Consider the following 17,457-nt stretch of genomic DNA (forward strand, 5'->3'; position numbering starts at 1 on the left):
TTACAAAAAATCTGTACAATGAATATATAAACATCCTTTTATATACATTGTAATGAAGAATTAAGTTACAGTATTTTCACATTTTTTTAGGATCACATTACTCATTTCCAGAACAGAAAGATGTGACTAGTTTTAGATCTAAACAGAGTGAGAATAAAAATGCATTTTCTTCTTTCTGTCATATAAGGATCAGAATTTTCTTTTTGCCTTAACATTTAAAAAGTGATACCATTAGGAATTAAACTGGAATTAATGCACCACATATTAGAGTTAACATGTATACTTTTGCTTGAATTTTTTCCTGCAGTATGGCTTTGGAAGACAGTGTTATATAGAGTATAAATAAGTATTTCTCTTTCTCTGCTTTTGTATTCCCTACTTATTCTCCATCCCTTCCCATGACCTGAAAATTTGCCATTCTTTTCTGGTTTGTGAGGTATCAGACCTTAAATTTGTCAGTGATCCAGACTTGAATACAGCAATTTCTTGATCGTTGAGCACTTGTGAGAGGAAAGAATATTTAAGGAAAATATGTTCTTTGATTTAAAGAAAAATGAAATTCATATGAAAGTGTGTCTAAGTCCATCCTAACCATGCAGTTGGTCCAATAAAAGGTTTAATCCACAAAAATCTTTGCTTCTCATGTATTTTCAGGACCTCCACAGCTACAAAATGACTTGACCACTAAGAAAAATATGCTATACTGAAACAGACTTAATCTTTTTATAAAATACAAAGAGAGGATACATTTTTACGATAGATTACGTTTCTTCATGTCCTTTAAAATGACTAATTTATATCATATCAATCAGAGCATTATCAATTTGAATATATTGTTAACTGGTTCTGTATTAAAATCAATAATTATTTCATCTTTAATGTTATGCATACAATTGAACAGTACTTCTTAAGTAGTCTGTTATAGTTCATTCTCAGGAATTTCATTTTAGTTTTAGTTTGGTGATGATTCTTTTCCACATTATGTATCTATCCTTAGCCCTAAGGAACTGTTCCAGCTGTCTTGCATCTGTGAAGTATAAGGATGCTCTTACCTCATCCCTTTTCCACAACTGTGTGATCTTTGATTTACATTAGGAAAGGAATGTTATAGGGTCCTGGTAGATATTACTTTTATGATGCAATTCTGGTGACCCAAGAACCAGAGCTGCCCCATGCCCTATCCAGATGCTCAGCTGAGCATTAGGATGGGGTCCAGGGCAACCTGGAGTCCCAAGCCAGCATATAGTAGCCATGGGATCCAGGACACAGCTGCCCTCTCCCAGTTTAGCCAGTAACAGTATTCTAGAAGCATATCAAAAGACTACCAAGCCGCTTCTGTTTGCTCAGGGTTATTCTCTTGATACTACTCTGAGTTGTACCTCTCCTCATGTCTAACCTCTCTACCCAATAAAGCTATTCATTATAGCAAACCTTGCTGTACATGCTTGAGAGTGATTTGGTGGGCCATTTTGCTCCCTTTGTTCGGCTGGCTAAGGGAGGCTATTTGTGAATACTTCAGGTTAAGAGAAGCACCCCAAAGTACCATGGTGGGCTAAGCAACCCCAAGGTCCATAGGGTCTGTGTACCCGGACAGCACAGACCCCTAACTAAGACCAGACCCTGGGTGGTGGCAGCAGTTACCCCAGGCTTGTGGGTATGCTCCAGAAAGGGGGTTGGCCAGAAGTTGGTGCACCTGAGGAGGCATCTGAAGCTTGGCATTTGGTTGGGCACAGTAAGGCAGGTTTCTCAGTGCAGGAGTGCCCGCCAGTGGCCTGCCACACATGGTGACAGGGGTGGGATCCCACAGCCTGTTGTCTGGAAGGCATTATTTCAGGGAAGGAAGTAGAGTCACTGAAAACCCTTGAGCAAACAAGTCTTTAATTTGGCATTGGGTCAACTGGACAGGATAGCTAGCTAAGATGGCTGACAAGTATGACCACCTGACTACGGAGGGCCTGGTGAAGGAAATGAAAGAAAGAGGCCTCCAAAGGAAAAAGAGGCAAAAGAAACAGGACCTGATTAAAGCCCTGGGGGACGATGATTAGGCAACAAGCAAACGGCATCTGGAGCTCTTTTAGACTCCAGATAAACATGTGAGTAACTTACTTGAAATTTAGTCAGTAACAGTGTATTCTAGAAGCGTATTAAAAGGCTACCATGCCACTTCTGTTTGCTCAGGGTTATTGTCCTGATCCTACTCTGACTTGTACCCTTCCCGATGTCTACCCTCTCTACCTAATAAAGGCATCTGTTATAGCAAGCCTTGTACATGTTGAGAAGGATTGGGCAAGTCTTTTTGCTCCCTTTGTTTGGCTGGCTAAGGGAGGCTATTTGTGAATGCTTCAGGTTAAGAGAAGCACCCCAAAGTATTATGGTGGGTTAAGCAACCCCAAGGTCCATGGGGTCTGTGTACCCGAGTGGCACAGAGTCCTACTTAAGACCAGATCTCGGGTGCTGGTAGCAGTTACCCCAGACTTGTGGGTGTGCTCCAGGAAGGGAGTTGGCCAGAAATTGGTGCCCTTGGGGAGGCATCCAAAGCTTGGCATTTGGTTGGGCACAATAAGGGAGGATGGCTCATTGCAGGAGCACCTCCTACTGGCCCACCACAAGTGGAAGCATAGAGGGAGCATACGTTCTCTAGTAGAACAGGATCCTAGGAGTAGAGCACCTAACTTCTATCTGAACTATCATTGCCTCACAGTGGGCATGTCTACATGTGTGTTTTAATGTACAGTAGCTTATTTTACTGCTACATTAGCGTGTCATGGCAAAAACTGTACACATTAGAGTGTCATGGCAAAAACTGTGCTAATACACTAATGCACAGTAAAATTAGACTACTATACATTAAGTGTCACTAAAAAAGCATGTGCTTTTGCTACTGTGCATTAGGGCAGGTTAATACACATTTAGTTAGTACCTCACATTAGAGGTACTAAATTTAATGCGCAGCAGCAAAAGTGCATTAATGAATGTGATACACCCAGTATGAGCTTGGCACTAGTACCTATCTTTTTTTGTTTTAGTTTATTAATCTGAGCACAGGTGCTGACAACCACCTATAGCCCTCATTTAGGCAAAACCCCAAATAAGGATTGTAGCTGAAGACCCTTCTGTTTTTTTTATAGGCATGTTGTAAAACTTGCTTGAAGTAGTAAAATGGTTAAGACCTTTGTATGGAAGAAAGAAACTATTTAATGGTACAGTAGTTTGAGTTATGACTAAACTATACAGAAGGCCAACTAAGTGTGGCGTTCTAGTTCAAAACTTGTTATCTTTGTAGAAGCCATCTAAAGTTATGTTAGCTATCTGATGCTTTAGATAAGTAATGGATTGCCTTTTTCCCCCTCTTTTGGACAGTTTTGGCATGAACCATGATGGAATTGGAAATTCTTGTGGGACCAAAGGTCATGAAGCAGCAAAGCTTATGGCAGCTCACATTACAGCAAACACCAACCCCTTTTCTTGGTCAGCCTGTAGCCGGGACTACATCACCAGCTTTTTAGAGTAAGTAATTTCTACTGAGCAATGATAAATTGCTCCACAATTTCATAGTCATTAAAATGAATAATTGGTGAAGATATGGTGATCTACTCTAATACTTCATACAATGTAGAGTGAGTAGATATAACAGATATATGATGAATCACTCCAGACTTTTACAGCATGGATTGTGTCATGGATCATTTATTTTATGTTGTGACAAGTATTCTATCTACCCAAGCCCCAATTTTGAACTGTTCAGTATATACCATGCTAAACATATTTAATCATTGCATTAATACTAGAGATGGGGAACAAGAATGGGAAGGTTTTTATTTAAAGGGGAATGATAAGGTTTGTTTTGTTCAATGTGTAATGATGCTAGACAGTATTTGGACTTCTGTTTTCTTGATCTGAGTACTGGCCAGGGGCAGATCCAGAGGGGGTGCAGTGGTGAGGCTGCAACTCCATTTCTGACCATGTGGCAGGAACAGCAGCCAGGGACTTTTTTAAGTGCCTAAAGAAGGTAAGAATCCCACCCCCTTTCCCCTCTATGATCAGAGGCAGATCCCCTCCCTTCCTTTCTTGGTCCCTTTCCCTCTGATTCCCCTCTCCCCCTCCTGCTGTTGCTGTTGTCACTGCTGCCCTGGGGATGAGGGGAGCTCCAGAGCCACTCCAACCTAGGTGTGCAGTGGCTGGGCTCAGCCTGGGATAATGCCAGTGGCAGTGGGCTGGGGGGTTCCCTTTCCTTACCTGGTCCTTCAGGTGTTCTCCACCAGTCTGGAAGCAAGTGCAGGGCGGGGGAACCCACCCTGTGCCACCACTGCCATTGTTCCAGGTTGAGCCCAGAAACTGCACAGCCTGGCTGGAGTGGCTCTGGAGCTTCCCTCACCCCTGGGACAACAGGGACAGTGGTGACAGGCAGGGGAAGGGGATATAGAAGGGATGAGATGTGGATGGGAGAGGAAGGAAAGGTGGGGGAGTGCTTAAATTCTTACCTGCTTTGGGGATTTAAAAAAAGTCCCCAGCTGCTGCTCCCATGTCATGATCTGCTTGCCTTGGTGTGGGGGAAGGAGGCTAGGAGTAGGGATGCAGCCCCCCTGAAGTACTAGTCACTGCTCCAGCACCCCCACTACTTTTAAAATCCTGGATCCATTTCTGGTACTGGCCAACGTGTTATTAGAACACTACATGGTTTTGGAATTTACTCATGCAAAAGAAAGTACAGCACAGATTTCCAAGACTGTAGTTGTAAACCAACAAGAACAACAATGACAACAAAATTAAGCCCTGAAGGAAGCAGACATTTCAGCTCAGTGAGATCACAGGCTGCCTTTTCTATGAGGTACAGTCATTCCTATAAGAGTCTTTAAACTGTTCTGTATTTTCCCTTGACATTCTTAAATGGGTTCATTCTGAGAGATGGTGAGCCTTGCCAGCTCTCACCAGCTGTCATACATTTTAATTCAGAAAATACAAATCAGTCAGAACTTGGATTACTAGATTTTCTCAGAATAGTTAAAATGTACTGCATCATAATATATTTAATTAAATAGAATTTTATTGGACTATTTGCATAAGAACTATTTGTTTAAGTCAAAGGTCCGAGATCTGATGCTATGGGTCAGATCACTAGGTATAACCTAAAAACTGTGAGCTTTTGCTAATGCACATTAAATTGGGTAATGCACATTAAAGCATCACTAAAACCATGCTCTTTAGTTAATGCACATTAATCTGGGTTAATGTGCATTTTCCTAGTACCTCAAAAAGGAGGATGCCTGCAGACATGCTGGGAGGTTGCTCTGGTGTGCTGTAATTACAACATGTTGGAGCAGACTCGATTGAATTTGCTGGAGCATGGTTATTAATGCACTCCGGCAGCCTCCTGCATCTTGTGTATCAGTATCCCTGTGCTTCAAAATGGTGGTGGGGGTGCTTTAACTAAAGCTTGTCAAATGACAAATGACAATTTGACAAAGCTTGTCAAATGAGCTTTAATTCAAGTGCCCCCTCCACCATTTTGAAGCATGGGGACTATGATACATGAGATGCTGCAGTGCTTTAATTAAAGAGGCTCTTGGAGGTGCTCTAATGAAAGCACTCCCCCCCGCCCCCAGAACATGTGTAAAAGTGCCCAGAGATACTAGATCTAATGCACATTTAACTAAAGCATGTTAATGCATGTGTAAACACGCCCACTGAGATGCAGTCAGTAGAAGACTCAAGATGTTGTGGACAAAGGGTGATTTCAATCAGATTTTTTCTATTTTATCAATTGCGAGGTCAGGCACAGACTATCTGGTCCATAGGGTTGCTAGTAGTAGTTACCAGCTGGCGGTATTGCATTGTCCAGGGATCCTTCGAGTGCAAAATAACCTTGCCAAGCCCCTTCCCACTTGATCCATCTATTATGTGGCTATGGGAGGGGCCAGGAGGTGTGCAGCCCTCCCCTAAATCCACCACTACAAGGGGATTTGTTATTCAGGAAACAAGGCTTAGGAGAGAAGAGTGTTTCTGAGATACCTTTTCACTATACTAAACCTGACAATAGCCTAAGCCTAATGTTGAGGATCCTAGCCCTGTAGATCTTAAATTGGGTTCTCCCTACTCCTCCACCATGTCTATTTTTTCTTCTACAAATGTCCATAGATACATTTTTGTGAAGTCAAGTAGTGTCATAGGACAGGATGTCAACGCTGTAACTTAAAACTGTATTTTAAACTAGACTTCCCTTTTTTCATAATCACATATTGACTTTTGCTACTTAGTTCAATTTCATCTTTAAAAGAATTATTGATGCATGCATGCCAACAAGGTACTGAGTGCTTTACATGTATATGATGAAGACAGGTTCTTTACAAAGAGTTTAGAGTGTAAAAGAGATGCACAAGGACAGTGCAGAGAATAAGAGAAGAATAAATTAGAATATCAAGGAAATATTTATAATGAAAGAACTTTATTTATTAGGAGGCAAGCAGCATGGATACAGTGTCTTCAGTATTAAAATCACTAATATATTTGGGATCTGCATTTTTGGGAATGCAAATCAATTTTCCAATACAATCTGTAAGCAGATTTATTTAAAAATGATTTAGACTCTAAAGATAAGTCTACTACATCTTCTTGTCAATGTCCATTTCAATCAATTCAGGAATGTTCTATTCAGCACATTTTCTGAAATATTATGCAGCCTAGTTTGAATTGTGCCAAATAATAGAACTTCCAGTTCTTAGGGGACACTGATAACCAATCCAATCTCACTTGGTGGAAATTTTTCCTGTTGCTCAGCCTGAATTAATGTGTTTTGCAGGGCTTTTTGGTTTGTTTATGTTTAACTTTTAGCAGTCCATTACTTTTACTGCTATCTTACACTTTTTTTGTCTTTCTATCTTCAACTCCATTTGGTTTTTCAATATTATGGAAATGAGCTGTCTTCAGGTTAATACAGTGTTCCACATATAGCCATACCAGAGCCATGACAAGACTTATTTCTTAGTTGTGGACTTGGTGAAAGAACAGCTTGGTGAAATTCTATAGCCTGCATTGTGAAGGCAGCCAGGATACATGATAACAGTCCTTTTTAGGACTGTTTTAAGATAACAGTCCTTTTTTAGTCATAAAATCTGTGAATTTATTAAATCACTTTCTTGTCTTATGCCATACCTTTGTATGTACTGTCCAATGATACAGTTTTTTTAGTTTTTTTGCCATATCATAATTAAATTCATGCCCAATATGCTGATTACTAACCTTTCCCTTCACTTTTTCATTCGATGGTCTTGATTCACTACCTGATGTTCCAGCTTTAATGTCAGTGGAATGCCATTAGTAGAGTCATTATACTGGCATAAAACTGGAGTTGAACTGTGGTGAGCTAGTCCGCATATTTCTAATATCTATATTTCTCTATTGTAACTCCTGCTAGATTTGTACCATCTGTGAATTGTAGTGGTATCCTATGTACTTTTCCAAATCATTAGAGAAGATATACTTGAAAGTAGCACAGTTCTGCCAAGTAGCCACTAGAAACATAAACTCCTTACTGAACAACCATTTATTCATATTTCAGCTATTTTTATATTCTACGCCAGTGTTCTATTTCCAGATCAACTTGCATTTATTATTTTGATTTTTGTGTGACACCGTATTAAATTTTTTACTAAGATACAAATACTTTTCGTTTTTCATTTGACCTTCATCCTCTAATTTTAAAACTCTTTCTTAAAAATCAGTCAGGTTTCTCAAGGAGAATTAATAAATTCATGCTGCATATTGTACCAGAATCAGGGACATGCTGAAAAATGTCTTTAATATTTAGGCCAAAATGATAGCTAAGCAGTGTTTTCTCCACAGATGCATAGATACACAGTATAGCTCAGCATGAGATCTTTCTGCAACTGCTTTGTTCTGTAGCTTGTGCTATATTGGGCAATGACAAGGATGCCCAAGACTCACTATAATCTCCTAAAATACAGAACACAGTCTTAGTTTGGTAAAATTGGAGGGCCAGAAAAATCTATTGCATCTATTTCACTATCTCCGAGTCAGTGGAGAATATTCATTTAGCCCTGTATATAAATTGAGGTGGCCTCTCCACAAGGCCTTGAGCTGCAGAATGTTATTCTGAAAGCCAGTTATTCTGTAATTCCAGATAAACTGTCCTGCTCCCTGCATCTCCAATTAATTACCTGCATAAATCAATCCAGCTGCCCCAGAAAATGTATCTATAGTTTGTTTTTCTGGACCACTAATTTCAGTATCAAGTTCTTCCCTGTGACCCTAAGAAATTGAATACACTTTCTTAGTTCTGCAGTTCGCTGTTCCCACAAATCCTTTGTCGTTCTTTGACATTATCTCAGCAGGTCTGAGTATAGCTCAGAACTGGTAAATCTGTTCTCTTCCAGGCATTATGACAGAAATAACAAGTGACAAGCCAGTTTTCAAAAAGAACAGTGAATTTTATCCAGTTCAAAGGCACTACAGAAAACACACAATAAAACAATAACAAATCTACAATCATGCTAATATTACTAGGTATTAGGACTGTGCAAAGCTTTGGTTGCTGATTCAATTCAGAGGAGATTCGGCCTGATTCTGTAGCCAAATCTCTGAATCCGAATCAAATCAGGAGACCCATTAATTTCTCTGAATCAAATTGGAAGCCTCCGATTTGATTCGGAGAGATTCAATGATTCGGCCATAGACACAGCTTTATGTTTTTTCTGTGTACCTTGAAGTACCAGGCACGGCTTGTGAATGCTGAGATGGTGGGGTGAATGTTGTATCCCACAGGAGCGCAGCAGGGTGGGGGGGGGCCCTGCATTCTCGGCAGTTGGTGCCTTCTAGGTCAGGGGGGCACCCAGGGTCCCCCTATGGCTGATCACTGAGCCAGGGGGTGCTGGGGGGGCTCCCCCCACACACTTGGTGGTGGACCCAGAAGTAGACAACACCCTGTCATGGTCGCTCCACCCCTCGCTGCTCCAGTGGCTGGGTAGGGGTGGTGACAGAGGCCACTCAGCAGGGCTCCTTAGGCAGGGGGGCAGGGAGGAGGGTTATGCCGCTGCTTGCCCTGGGCTCAGAGTGAGCGGTGGTGCCAGCAGCTGTCAGGGAGGGAAGGCCCTGATGTTGTCCCTTGGGGCCAGATGGGGGAATAACCCCACTCCCTGCCCCACACCTAAGGGGCCCTGCTGGCTGGCAGCTGACCCCACCTCCACCCAGCAGCTGGAGCGGTGAGTGGGGAGTGACCGTGATGGGAGTGGCAGCCCCTGTCATGGTGTTGGGGAGTGCAAGCCCCTTCCCAGTGTGGGGACCATGCTATGAGTTGGGGAAAGCTGCTGCAGATCGTGGTGGTGGTGCCGGAGGGGGGGCTCTTCTACCCTCCAAGCCGCAGTGCCACCATGTGCAGTCTGCCGCAGCTCTGCCTGCCCTGCAGCGCAGCCCCCATCAAGAACGGGCTCATGCTCCCAGACACTATGACAGGGGATAATGTGCCCATCAAGAGCTCGGCCCCTTCACCATGGGGTCATTGCCCTCTCCCTTCCATGTCTAGCAGAGGGGGCAGTAGGGGGCTTATTCCTCTGCTTGCCCCAAGCATGGAGTGAGCAGTGGCAGTGGCAGTCAGGGTGGGCAGACCCGGCTGCAGTCCCCTGGGGGCAGTGGGGTGGGAGGGGGCAATAACCTGCCCCCTCTGCCTCAGGGACCATGCCAGCTGGTGTCTGGCTATGCTTGGCCCTGCTGCTGCAGCAGTGAGGGGGAATGACTGGCAGACCTGGCTTAGGTCCCTGCCCATGGGACAGGGAGGGGAAAATTAAGCTCTTCTCTGGCCAGTTCAGCCAAGGCTACTGCTGGGGCTGGCCATGCCCCTGCCACTGAAGAAGCCAATACAGAGAAGTATAGGTCTGTGCTGGTGGGACAGGGGAGGGAAGGGGGGGATAAACTTCTTCCTTGTTCCCTTCTGGGGCCAGCATCTGGCCAGGCCCCTGCCCCTGCCTGTCTCTGCTTTGGCTGTGGAGCAGAGGGGCAGGGCCAGCCATGCTCCTCTGGAGCAGAGAGCCCCGCCCTGCCCAGAGACCATGCTGGCATGTTGGGGGACTCTGGTTTAACTTAAACCAGGAAAGAGTCTGGGACAGACATTGCATAAAACAGCTTGAGCTTAGTCAGTTAAGTCTGACACTATATTCAACCAAGGTTTATCTCAAACCAGTTTTGGCCATTTTGAAACTGGTTTATGTACACTGAATGTCTGTTATGTTAAGGGTTTAAACCAGTTTCTGATCACTTAAACCTGTTGATGTGTAATGTCTGTCCCTAGCCTGTATGTTCAGAGTTCCAGCTGCTTGTTTGGATGAACAAAGTATGTTGTTGCTACTTCCTTATTGCCAATCCAACAAAGATCAGTTGAAATATAGGTTTACAAACTGGACGGCAAATTGATTCAGTGGGACAGTACAAAATAATATAATGTGTCATAGCTGGAGAAAGATCTAAGAGTCAATCCTGCACATTGCAGGATTAAATTAACAAAGAGATTTAGCCATTGCAGTTCTTGGCAAAGTGACACATAGCGCTTCTATACACATGTAGGGAGTTGGCTCTGATGCACTAGAATTCCAAGGTGTTGGAGCAGATTTGATTAATCAAGTCTGCTGGAGCATGGAAATTTATGCGCTCCAGTAGCCTCCAGCGTCACTTGTATCAATGTTCCCGTGCTGAAAAATGGCAGTGGGGAGCATTAAATGAAACCTTGTCAAACGAGCTTTAATTCAAAGTGCCTCACCGTCATTTTGCAGCATGGGGACACTACTACACTCAAGGTGTTTTTAATTAGTGTGGCTCTCAGAGCTATGCTAATTAAAGCACCCCCCCATGCCTCCTGGAGCACGTGTATAAATGCCTATACTTTTTAGGCATCCTGACATAGTGGAATTCTCTGCTCTGAACTAGATATATGGGCTCCCCACACAATGTGGGGGGAGAGTTCCAAGGACTAAGAGTGGAGTCCTTGGAAACCAGCAAGTGAAGCCAGTAGGAAGCTGCAGGAGAGTAAGGAGGGCAAAGGAAAGGGCAGGATATCAGCATTGGAGCTTGATTATAAGGCCTACCTTTCAAAAGGTACTTTATGTATAATCATAATGGTATATGTGAACTTGACATAAAAAAAATTCTTATAGGGTACATTAAAGGTCAGGATAAATGAATAATTTACTGTAGTACAGAGAGGGTGGGGCTTTCTTTAGCATCAGCTGTTCCCTGGTAACTGCCTGTGTGTACACTCTTATGCTGTGGCAGATGAAAGCTAACTAATAGTAACTTAGCTTTTAATAAGAGAAAAATTACCAAGGTTTACTTTGTACTTACCACTCTGCTCCCTTTTACCTTAAAGTATATTGTCCATATGTTCACACTATTAATCAGGTCCAGTGCTGTTTAAACTAAGAACAGACTTTCTGCAACCTCTGAATGGAGCTATGTTGAACATTGTGTGTGTTGCTGAGACTTTTAGGCGTATGTTCTGTGATGCAAGTGTAAAATGAAGGGAAAAAGTATGTTTCATTAAGTTTTTAGCACTTCATCTCTAATTGCTCTTATGCTGCAGTGACATCTGCAGAGGTGCCACATAGAAGTGCAGATTCAAATGCGGGTTCTCCCAGATGCAATTGAACTGATCACAGCTGTAGCAGATCTTAGCTATGATGGCAGTTCTGGGAGATAAAGCGTATACAATTCAGAGAAGAGGCTGTTGCAGAATCTTTGGTCAGAGAATGTGCTATCCAAGAAGTAATAGAATTTGTATATTCTCCCGAAATACTAAAATTGAACACTTGGTTTAAAGTGTCATGCAATACTTGACTGTCCCTCAGATTTACCATGGTGTAGCTGTTACGTTCCATGAAATTACATCTCATTTATTCTATTGTGCGCTCAAAATTAAAATGGGGTGGGGGGGTGGTCTCTCTGCTACACTAGTAGAATGTACCTAACAATTAAGAAAATAGGAGTCATTGAACATAATGGTATCTTGCAGTATCTTTCTCAGGTTTAAGTGAACACCATATCTGGGGTACCAAAATAATTCTCTTCCTTACCAGTTCACACATCCACTAGTCTGGCAAGGGTTTTCTGGATTTTTTTCCCAACTTTATCCTTGGCATCTACATCAGACATCACAATACATATTCCACACACATACATTTGTTTCAATTACAGAGATGTTGGAATTGGGGTACCTTTTTCTTTCCCAGTGTCCTTGTCAATTTTTTGTACTTCTGTATGTATGGCAGTGAGCATTTTTTAAATAACTTAACCTACTGAATTGGTATTTAGAGGGTCTTCCACACTTTTATCTTCTCTTTGTGCATAAGTGGTCTAGATGCCTCTACTACCCTCCCTCCAGATTTTGCTGATATTTTTCTCTAGTGTCTGGGATGAAAGAAGAAGGGAGAGGGTAAGAGAGATGGGATCAGAGACACATTTGTACTTCTCTTGACTTCTGGAAGTTGTATGGAAAAGTTAATACAGCCTTAATCTATTCAATTATCCTTTTTTGCCTAGCATCTCATGGATCTGTGATGACCACTGGGGCCTCCCAGTTTTTACAGTTGCTGATATTTCTGTTAGAAAATATCTTACTTTATAGAATACACAATATCAGATTTCTACATAAAGTGTGCAAAATGTTCTAGTTGTCCAAGTAGATAAAAAGAAGGAGAATGAAAGACAGAAATATTATGCAGTATGGGTAATGTAATCCAGCCCTCTGCCTCTGAGCCCACTGACTCTAAATTATGACTACTTTTCAATCACTTCCTTGTTTTATTACTTTGTCTAATTGGACTTCATTTTAGTGAGGATGCTATTATTAGCACAGAGAAGGAAAACCTGAATTTTCTAGGTGGACTTACACTTAGATGATAGGAATTTAACATGGATGATTTGATTCTATAATCTTATTGTAATTATTTTTGGTGGAGAAATATATGGGGTAGAGGGGAACCAACAAGTTTACAGATTTACAAAATCAGGCCTGATTTTGTAAGCTTATTTGTGCATGTAAATCCTTATCTCAAAGTAGGGATTTACTGAAACCAGTGAACTTCTGCAAAGATCAGATTTTGCTTGTCAACTTGTAGATCAGAGAATATTTTACATGTGTTTCAGAAGGCGCGGGGGATGGTGCTTTAACTAGCGAGTGCTTTTAATTAAAAGCGCCTGAGTGTCACATGTCACATGTATCATCAAATGAGCTTTAGTTCAAAGCACCCCGTTGCCATTTTTCAGTGTGGGAATGCTAATACACATGAATCCAGAGTGTGCTGCAGCGAATTTATTTCCAGCTCATTGGAGCCGGCTCCCTGCATGTGTATAGGAGCCCAGAGGTTACAGATCCTATGCTAGGCCAACTATTGTAGTGGGGGGCCAGTCTTTTTGGCAGGTGTACCACAAAGTAAGTCCTGCACCCCTGTGTACTACTCTGATTCCCTTCCCACATCCGATCTGTTGCTGTGCTTTCTGCTCCCTGGACAGTGCTCCCTACCCAACCTGTTGCTCTGCTTTCTGCTCCCTCTCTCATCTGCTGTGACACATGTAGAGGCTGCCTGTGCTACTTGTGGCACACGTGCCAATGGGTTGCCCTGCCCCCCCCCCCCCCCACAATCAGTGGGAAAATTCCCATTGTCTTCCTTGGAACAGATTTTGAGTAGACCTACCAAAGTCACATTAAGTAAAATGACTTATTTGTATTTTTACATGACTAGTACCTTTGTGTATAACTCAATAAGTTGTTGTTGGAATGAAAATTGATCATATAAGTGCATAATTAATGAGTTTTTTGTTCTTATTTAGCCACAAACAGAAAACAATGAGAATCTGAGATCTTCAAACTAAGCGTTATAAAATGTTCACTTATTTCCCTTTGGCAAGATGCAATGAAAAGATGGGGGGGATGGGGCGGGGGAGTGCTGGCAAAATTTACAGGAATGCTGGAAATTTCTTTAAAATGTTGGTATTGTAATTCTTTAAAATCCCAATTTATTTGCATGTGGAACGAAAGTAAAAAAGCATCTATCCTATGTTATGCACACTGACTAAATACAACTGAATATTGTATTTAGTGTAAAGCATTATTAAAAAAGAATTCTGTCTGACTTTGGTATTCATGTTATTTATTCCACTGAATTAAAATATTATGTTAAGAATAAAGAAGAGAACATTAACTTTTTTCAAGAGATGACCCCTAGTTAAAATATGACATTTTGAATATAAAACACTACTAAGTGCTTAGTGGAGACCTTTGGCTGCATACATGTTTTCTGCATGTACGTTTAAATATCCTAGGCAGTCTTTACCACTATATCTTTTTGCTTTGATGGATGTGCATAAAAGACTCAATCCTGCAAACATTTAAGAGTATGTGTAACTTTACACACTTAAATACTGTCATTAAAATCAAAAGATACATATTCAGGGTTGCAGAAGTACTTAACTGTTTGTAAGATTAGTACCTATGTCCTTAAGGGTTATAAATTATATTTATTATATTTGCTTATTTGTTTTAATTCTGCAACCAGATGTAGTTATGTTTTCAATTAAGGCAAATAGGAGGCTTAGAACAAAAATGAAAATCAGTCTTGTGTGGCTCAGAAATTATCTTAAAATTTTTCAGGATAGCATGAAATCCATTTTATTGTCTAAAATGAGCATTTTTGTTAATTAATAATCATTGAGAATTTTTTCCTGATCTGTTAATTCCTTTCTAATTAGAATTTTCCACTGTGGGTGTATATTTGTTTATTTGTGGCCTTAACTGTTTCACACACCCAGCACTGTTAAAAGTAAGAACTAGATACGTGATATCATAACTGTGATTAACAGTCAGTAGAATTCCTAATTCCTTTGGTCCTTTATGTTGAACAGTTCGGGCCGTGGTACTTGCCTTGATAATGAGCCTCCCAAGCGTGACTTTCTTTATCCAGCTGTGGCCCCAGGTCAGGTGTACGATGCTGATGAACAGTGTCGCTTCCAGTATGGAGCAACATCCCGCCAATGTAAATATGGGGTAAGAAGTCTTAATCCTTTTGCTGAGTGTTCTACTTAGTTATTTGTATATATTCCTTCATTACCTAAATCATTAGTTAGATGCAGTAGTGCATTACAGTTTTCCTGTAGTAATTTTTGCAGTGCTGCCAGTGTAAATGAAGGACTAAATTTTAATCCTTATGCTGCATCTTTTGCTTGAGTCATTTGTGTACACTGTATTCCCAAACATTTGGGTAATGAGCTGGACGAGTATCCCTTAAACAAAGCAAGTAAAATAGCTCATGAGACTCAATCCTGTTCACTTTTAAGTCTGTTGACAGACTCCCACTGACTTCAAGGGGAGTAGCATCAGACCCATAATGTATTATATTGTGGAATATGAAGTTTGTGGTACTGGTTCTCATTTTTTCAGTTTTTGCAGTGACTTTGTGCTTGTTTTGCTTGCCAAATTTGTTTTATTTTACTTTTGCTGGCATTCCGGTTGTTTCACACATTGTTCAAGTCTCTGGTAAAAATAATAATTGGGTAGGCTTTTAGGAGAATGTGAAAATAAATAGTTGAAAGGGACACAAAAATATATGCTGTTACAAGCAACTGTGTACAAAACTAAAACAATTTATAGTAGAAGTATCAGTAAGCACGCTAATATTTTATTCAGTTTTTGAAATGAATTTTTTGATATTGCTTGAAGGAAAATCTTCCAGTCTAAAATATCTATTAATAAAAATAAAAGTTACAGTGCTAGTCACTGGATAGACAAGTTTAATAGCTGAGATTAAATCAAAATAAACCTAAAATTATTTTGTAACAGTTTACAATAGCATTATTTTATTGCATCCTTTAGAAAATATTAAAGGAAATTAAAACGTTTAGTAATTCAAATAAAACAGTATAATAATTGAGCTTGCACTAATCACTTCTCTTAGGGCAGAAGTACAAAGAGGTTCATTTTTAATATCCCTTGGGTGATAAATACAATATTATTCTTGGGATGACTCTTTGGCAGATCCTGTAGTGCAAAGGATTTAAAAGTTTTGTGTAATTGGCTGACTGGCTGGCTGGGTCTCCTATTCCTGATCCCTCAGCAAACCTTCTTTGGCCTTTATTGTTTCTCTTTAAACTCTTATTTCTCACCCCCTCTGCTTTTCAGGGCCCTGTTTTCTTTTCCTCCATCTAAGGTACACGCTTTAAAAAAAAATTATTTCAAATTCCCATCATATACACCTAGTACTTTCAGAATCAGAAAATTTGCAGGTGTTTAATTCATTATATGGAGTGTGCTTTTTTTAATCTTTTTGTTTTAAATTCCTATCTCACACACACAGTTTCAGAATCAGACATTTTTCAGGTGTTTAGTCCATCATTTGGAGCATGCCCTTTTAAGATATACTGCATTTTAAATCAGACTGGAAAGTTAATAGTGTGCAAAACCTGGCTACTGTATATGTATATTATTTTTTCATAGTCTGCTAAACCATATTATTACTGTTGTGATGAGCATGCTGTACAGTAGTATGCTGTTCTTTAACCAAGATCTTTGCCTAAAATATGAGAATAATAAGAAGTAAGAAAGATTTATGTCATTCAATTGATCCCTTTAGCTTTCTGTTTCCCCCCCCTCCTTTCATGCATTAAGTTAGGAAAGACTTCTAGGCCAGGTACAGACATTATACTTTTACTGGTACAAGTGATCAGAAATTGGTCTATACCCATAACGGAACAGAAGGTCAGCACACAAAACCAGTCTGTACTCATAGCAGAACAGAAATTTTGGCGCACACAGACTGATTTAAAAATGCCACAACCTGGGCTCAGATTTGTCCCCCTGCACCTCCCAGCCAAAGGGCAAATATGTATTCTGTTTATTACTGATCTAAAATGCTGCTTACAGAAAACTGTGTAACTTAGATTGGTTCTGTCTCTGGCTTTTTGAATGTCAGTACCTACCCTATGCTGCTCTGAAACAGAGCCAGAAAACTAAGAAGAAATAACCATTTAAAAGAAACGAACAATTCGAGTGGAGGATCACCAATGCTGTGCACTGATGTGATATTTTATATCATATCAGCAAGCAAAGTAACATGTCTGAAAAATAGCTCAAGAAAAAAAGAATATCTTCCACGTGCATTTGATAGCGCAGATTGAAAGTATTTAACATGAGCAAAACTGAATCCTCATTCAGACTGCATCAAAATGCTAAATAGGGCTAAGATGAGTATTTACATATAATTTAAAACATAAACTGGCATAAACATAAACATACAATGCTCTCGGTGCTCTGGATGTCCCAATTGGATTTAATTTTCACAATAAATAGTGTGTTCATCTTGCTCCAGCTAATAAATATACAAATATGCACAAGTAGACATAATAAAATAAAACCCACCCACAGCAGACATAATAATAAAATCGTTCCAATTGTTAGGCTTCTCCTCA

The 17,457-nt window shown here is 40.6% G+C and overlaps 1 protein-coding gene across 1 annotated transcript in view; it reads left to right on the plus strand.

The window, feature by feature from the left end:
• The window catches only part of ADAMTS6 (ADAM metallopeptidase with thrombospondin type 1 motif 6), a 345,170-nt gene that overhangs the window by 187,265 nt on the left and 140,448 nt on the right, over window positions 1-17,457 (plus strand). The window contains exons 10-11 of the mRNA XM_025216768.1: window positions 3,361-3,507; window positions 14,899-15,040. Of these exons, the coding sequence (XP_025072553.1) occupies window positions 3,361-3,507; window positions 14,899-15,040 (289 nt within the window). The remainder of the gene's footprint in view (window positions 1-3,360; window positions 3,508-14,898; window positions 15,041-17,457) is intronic.

Source organism: Alligator sinensis, unplaced genomic scaffold, assembly GCF_000455745.1.
Source record: "Alligator sinensis unplaced genomic scaffold, ASM45574v1 scaffold346_1, whole genome shotgun sequence".
Lineage (NCBI taxonomy): Eukaryota > Metazoa > Chordata > Crocodylia > Alligatoridae > Alligator > Alligator sinensis.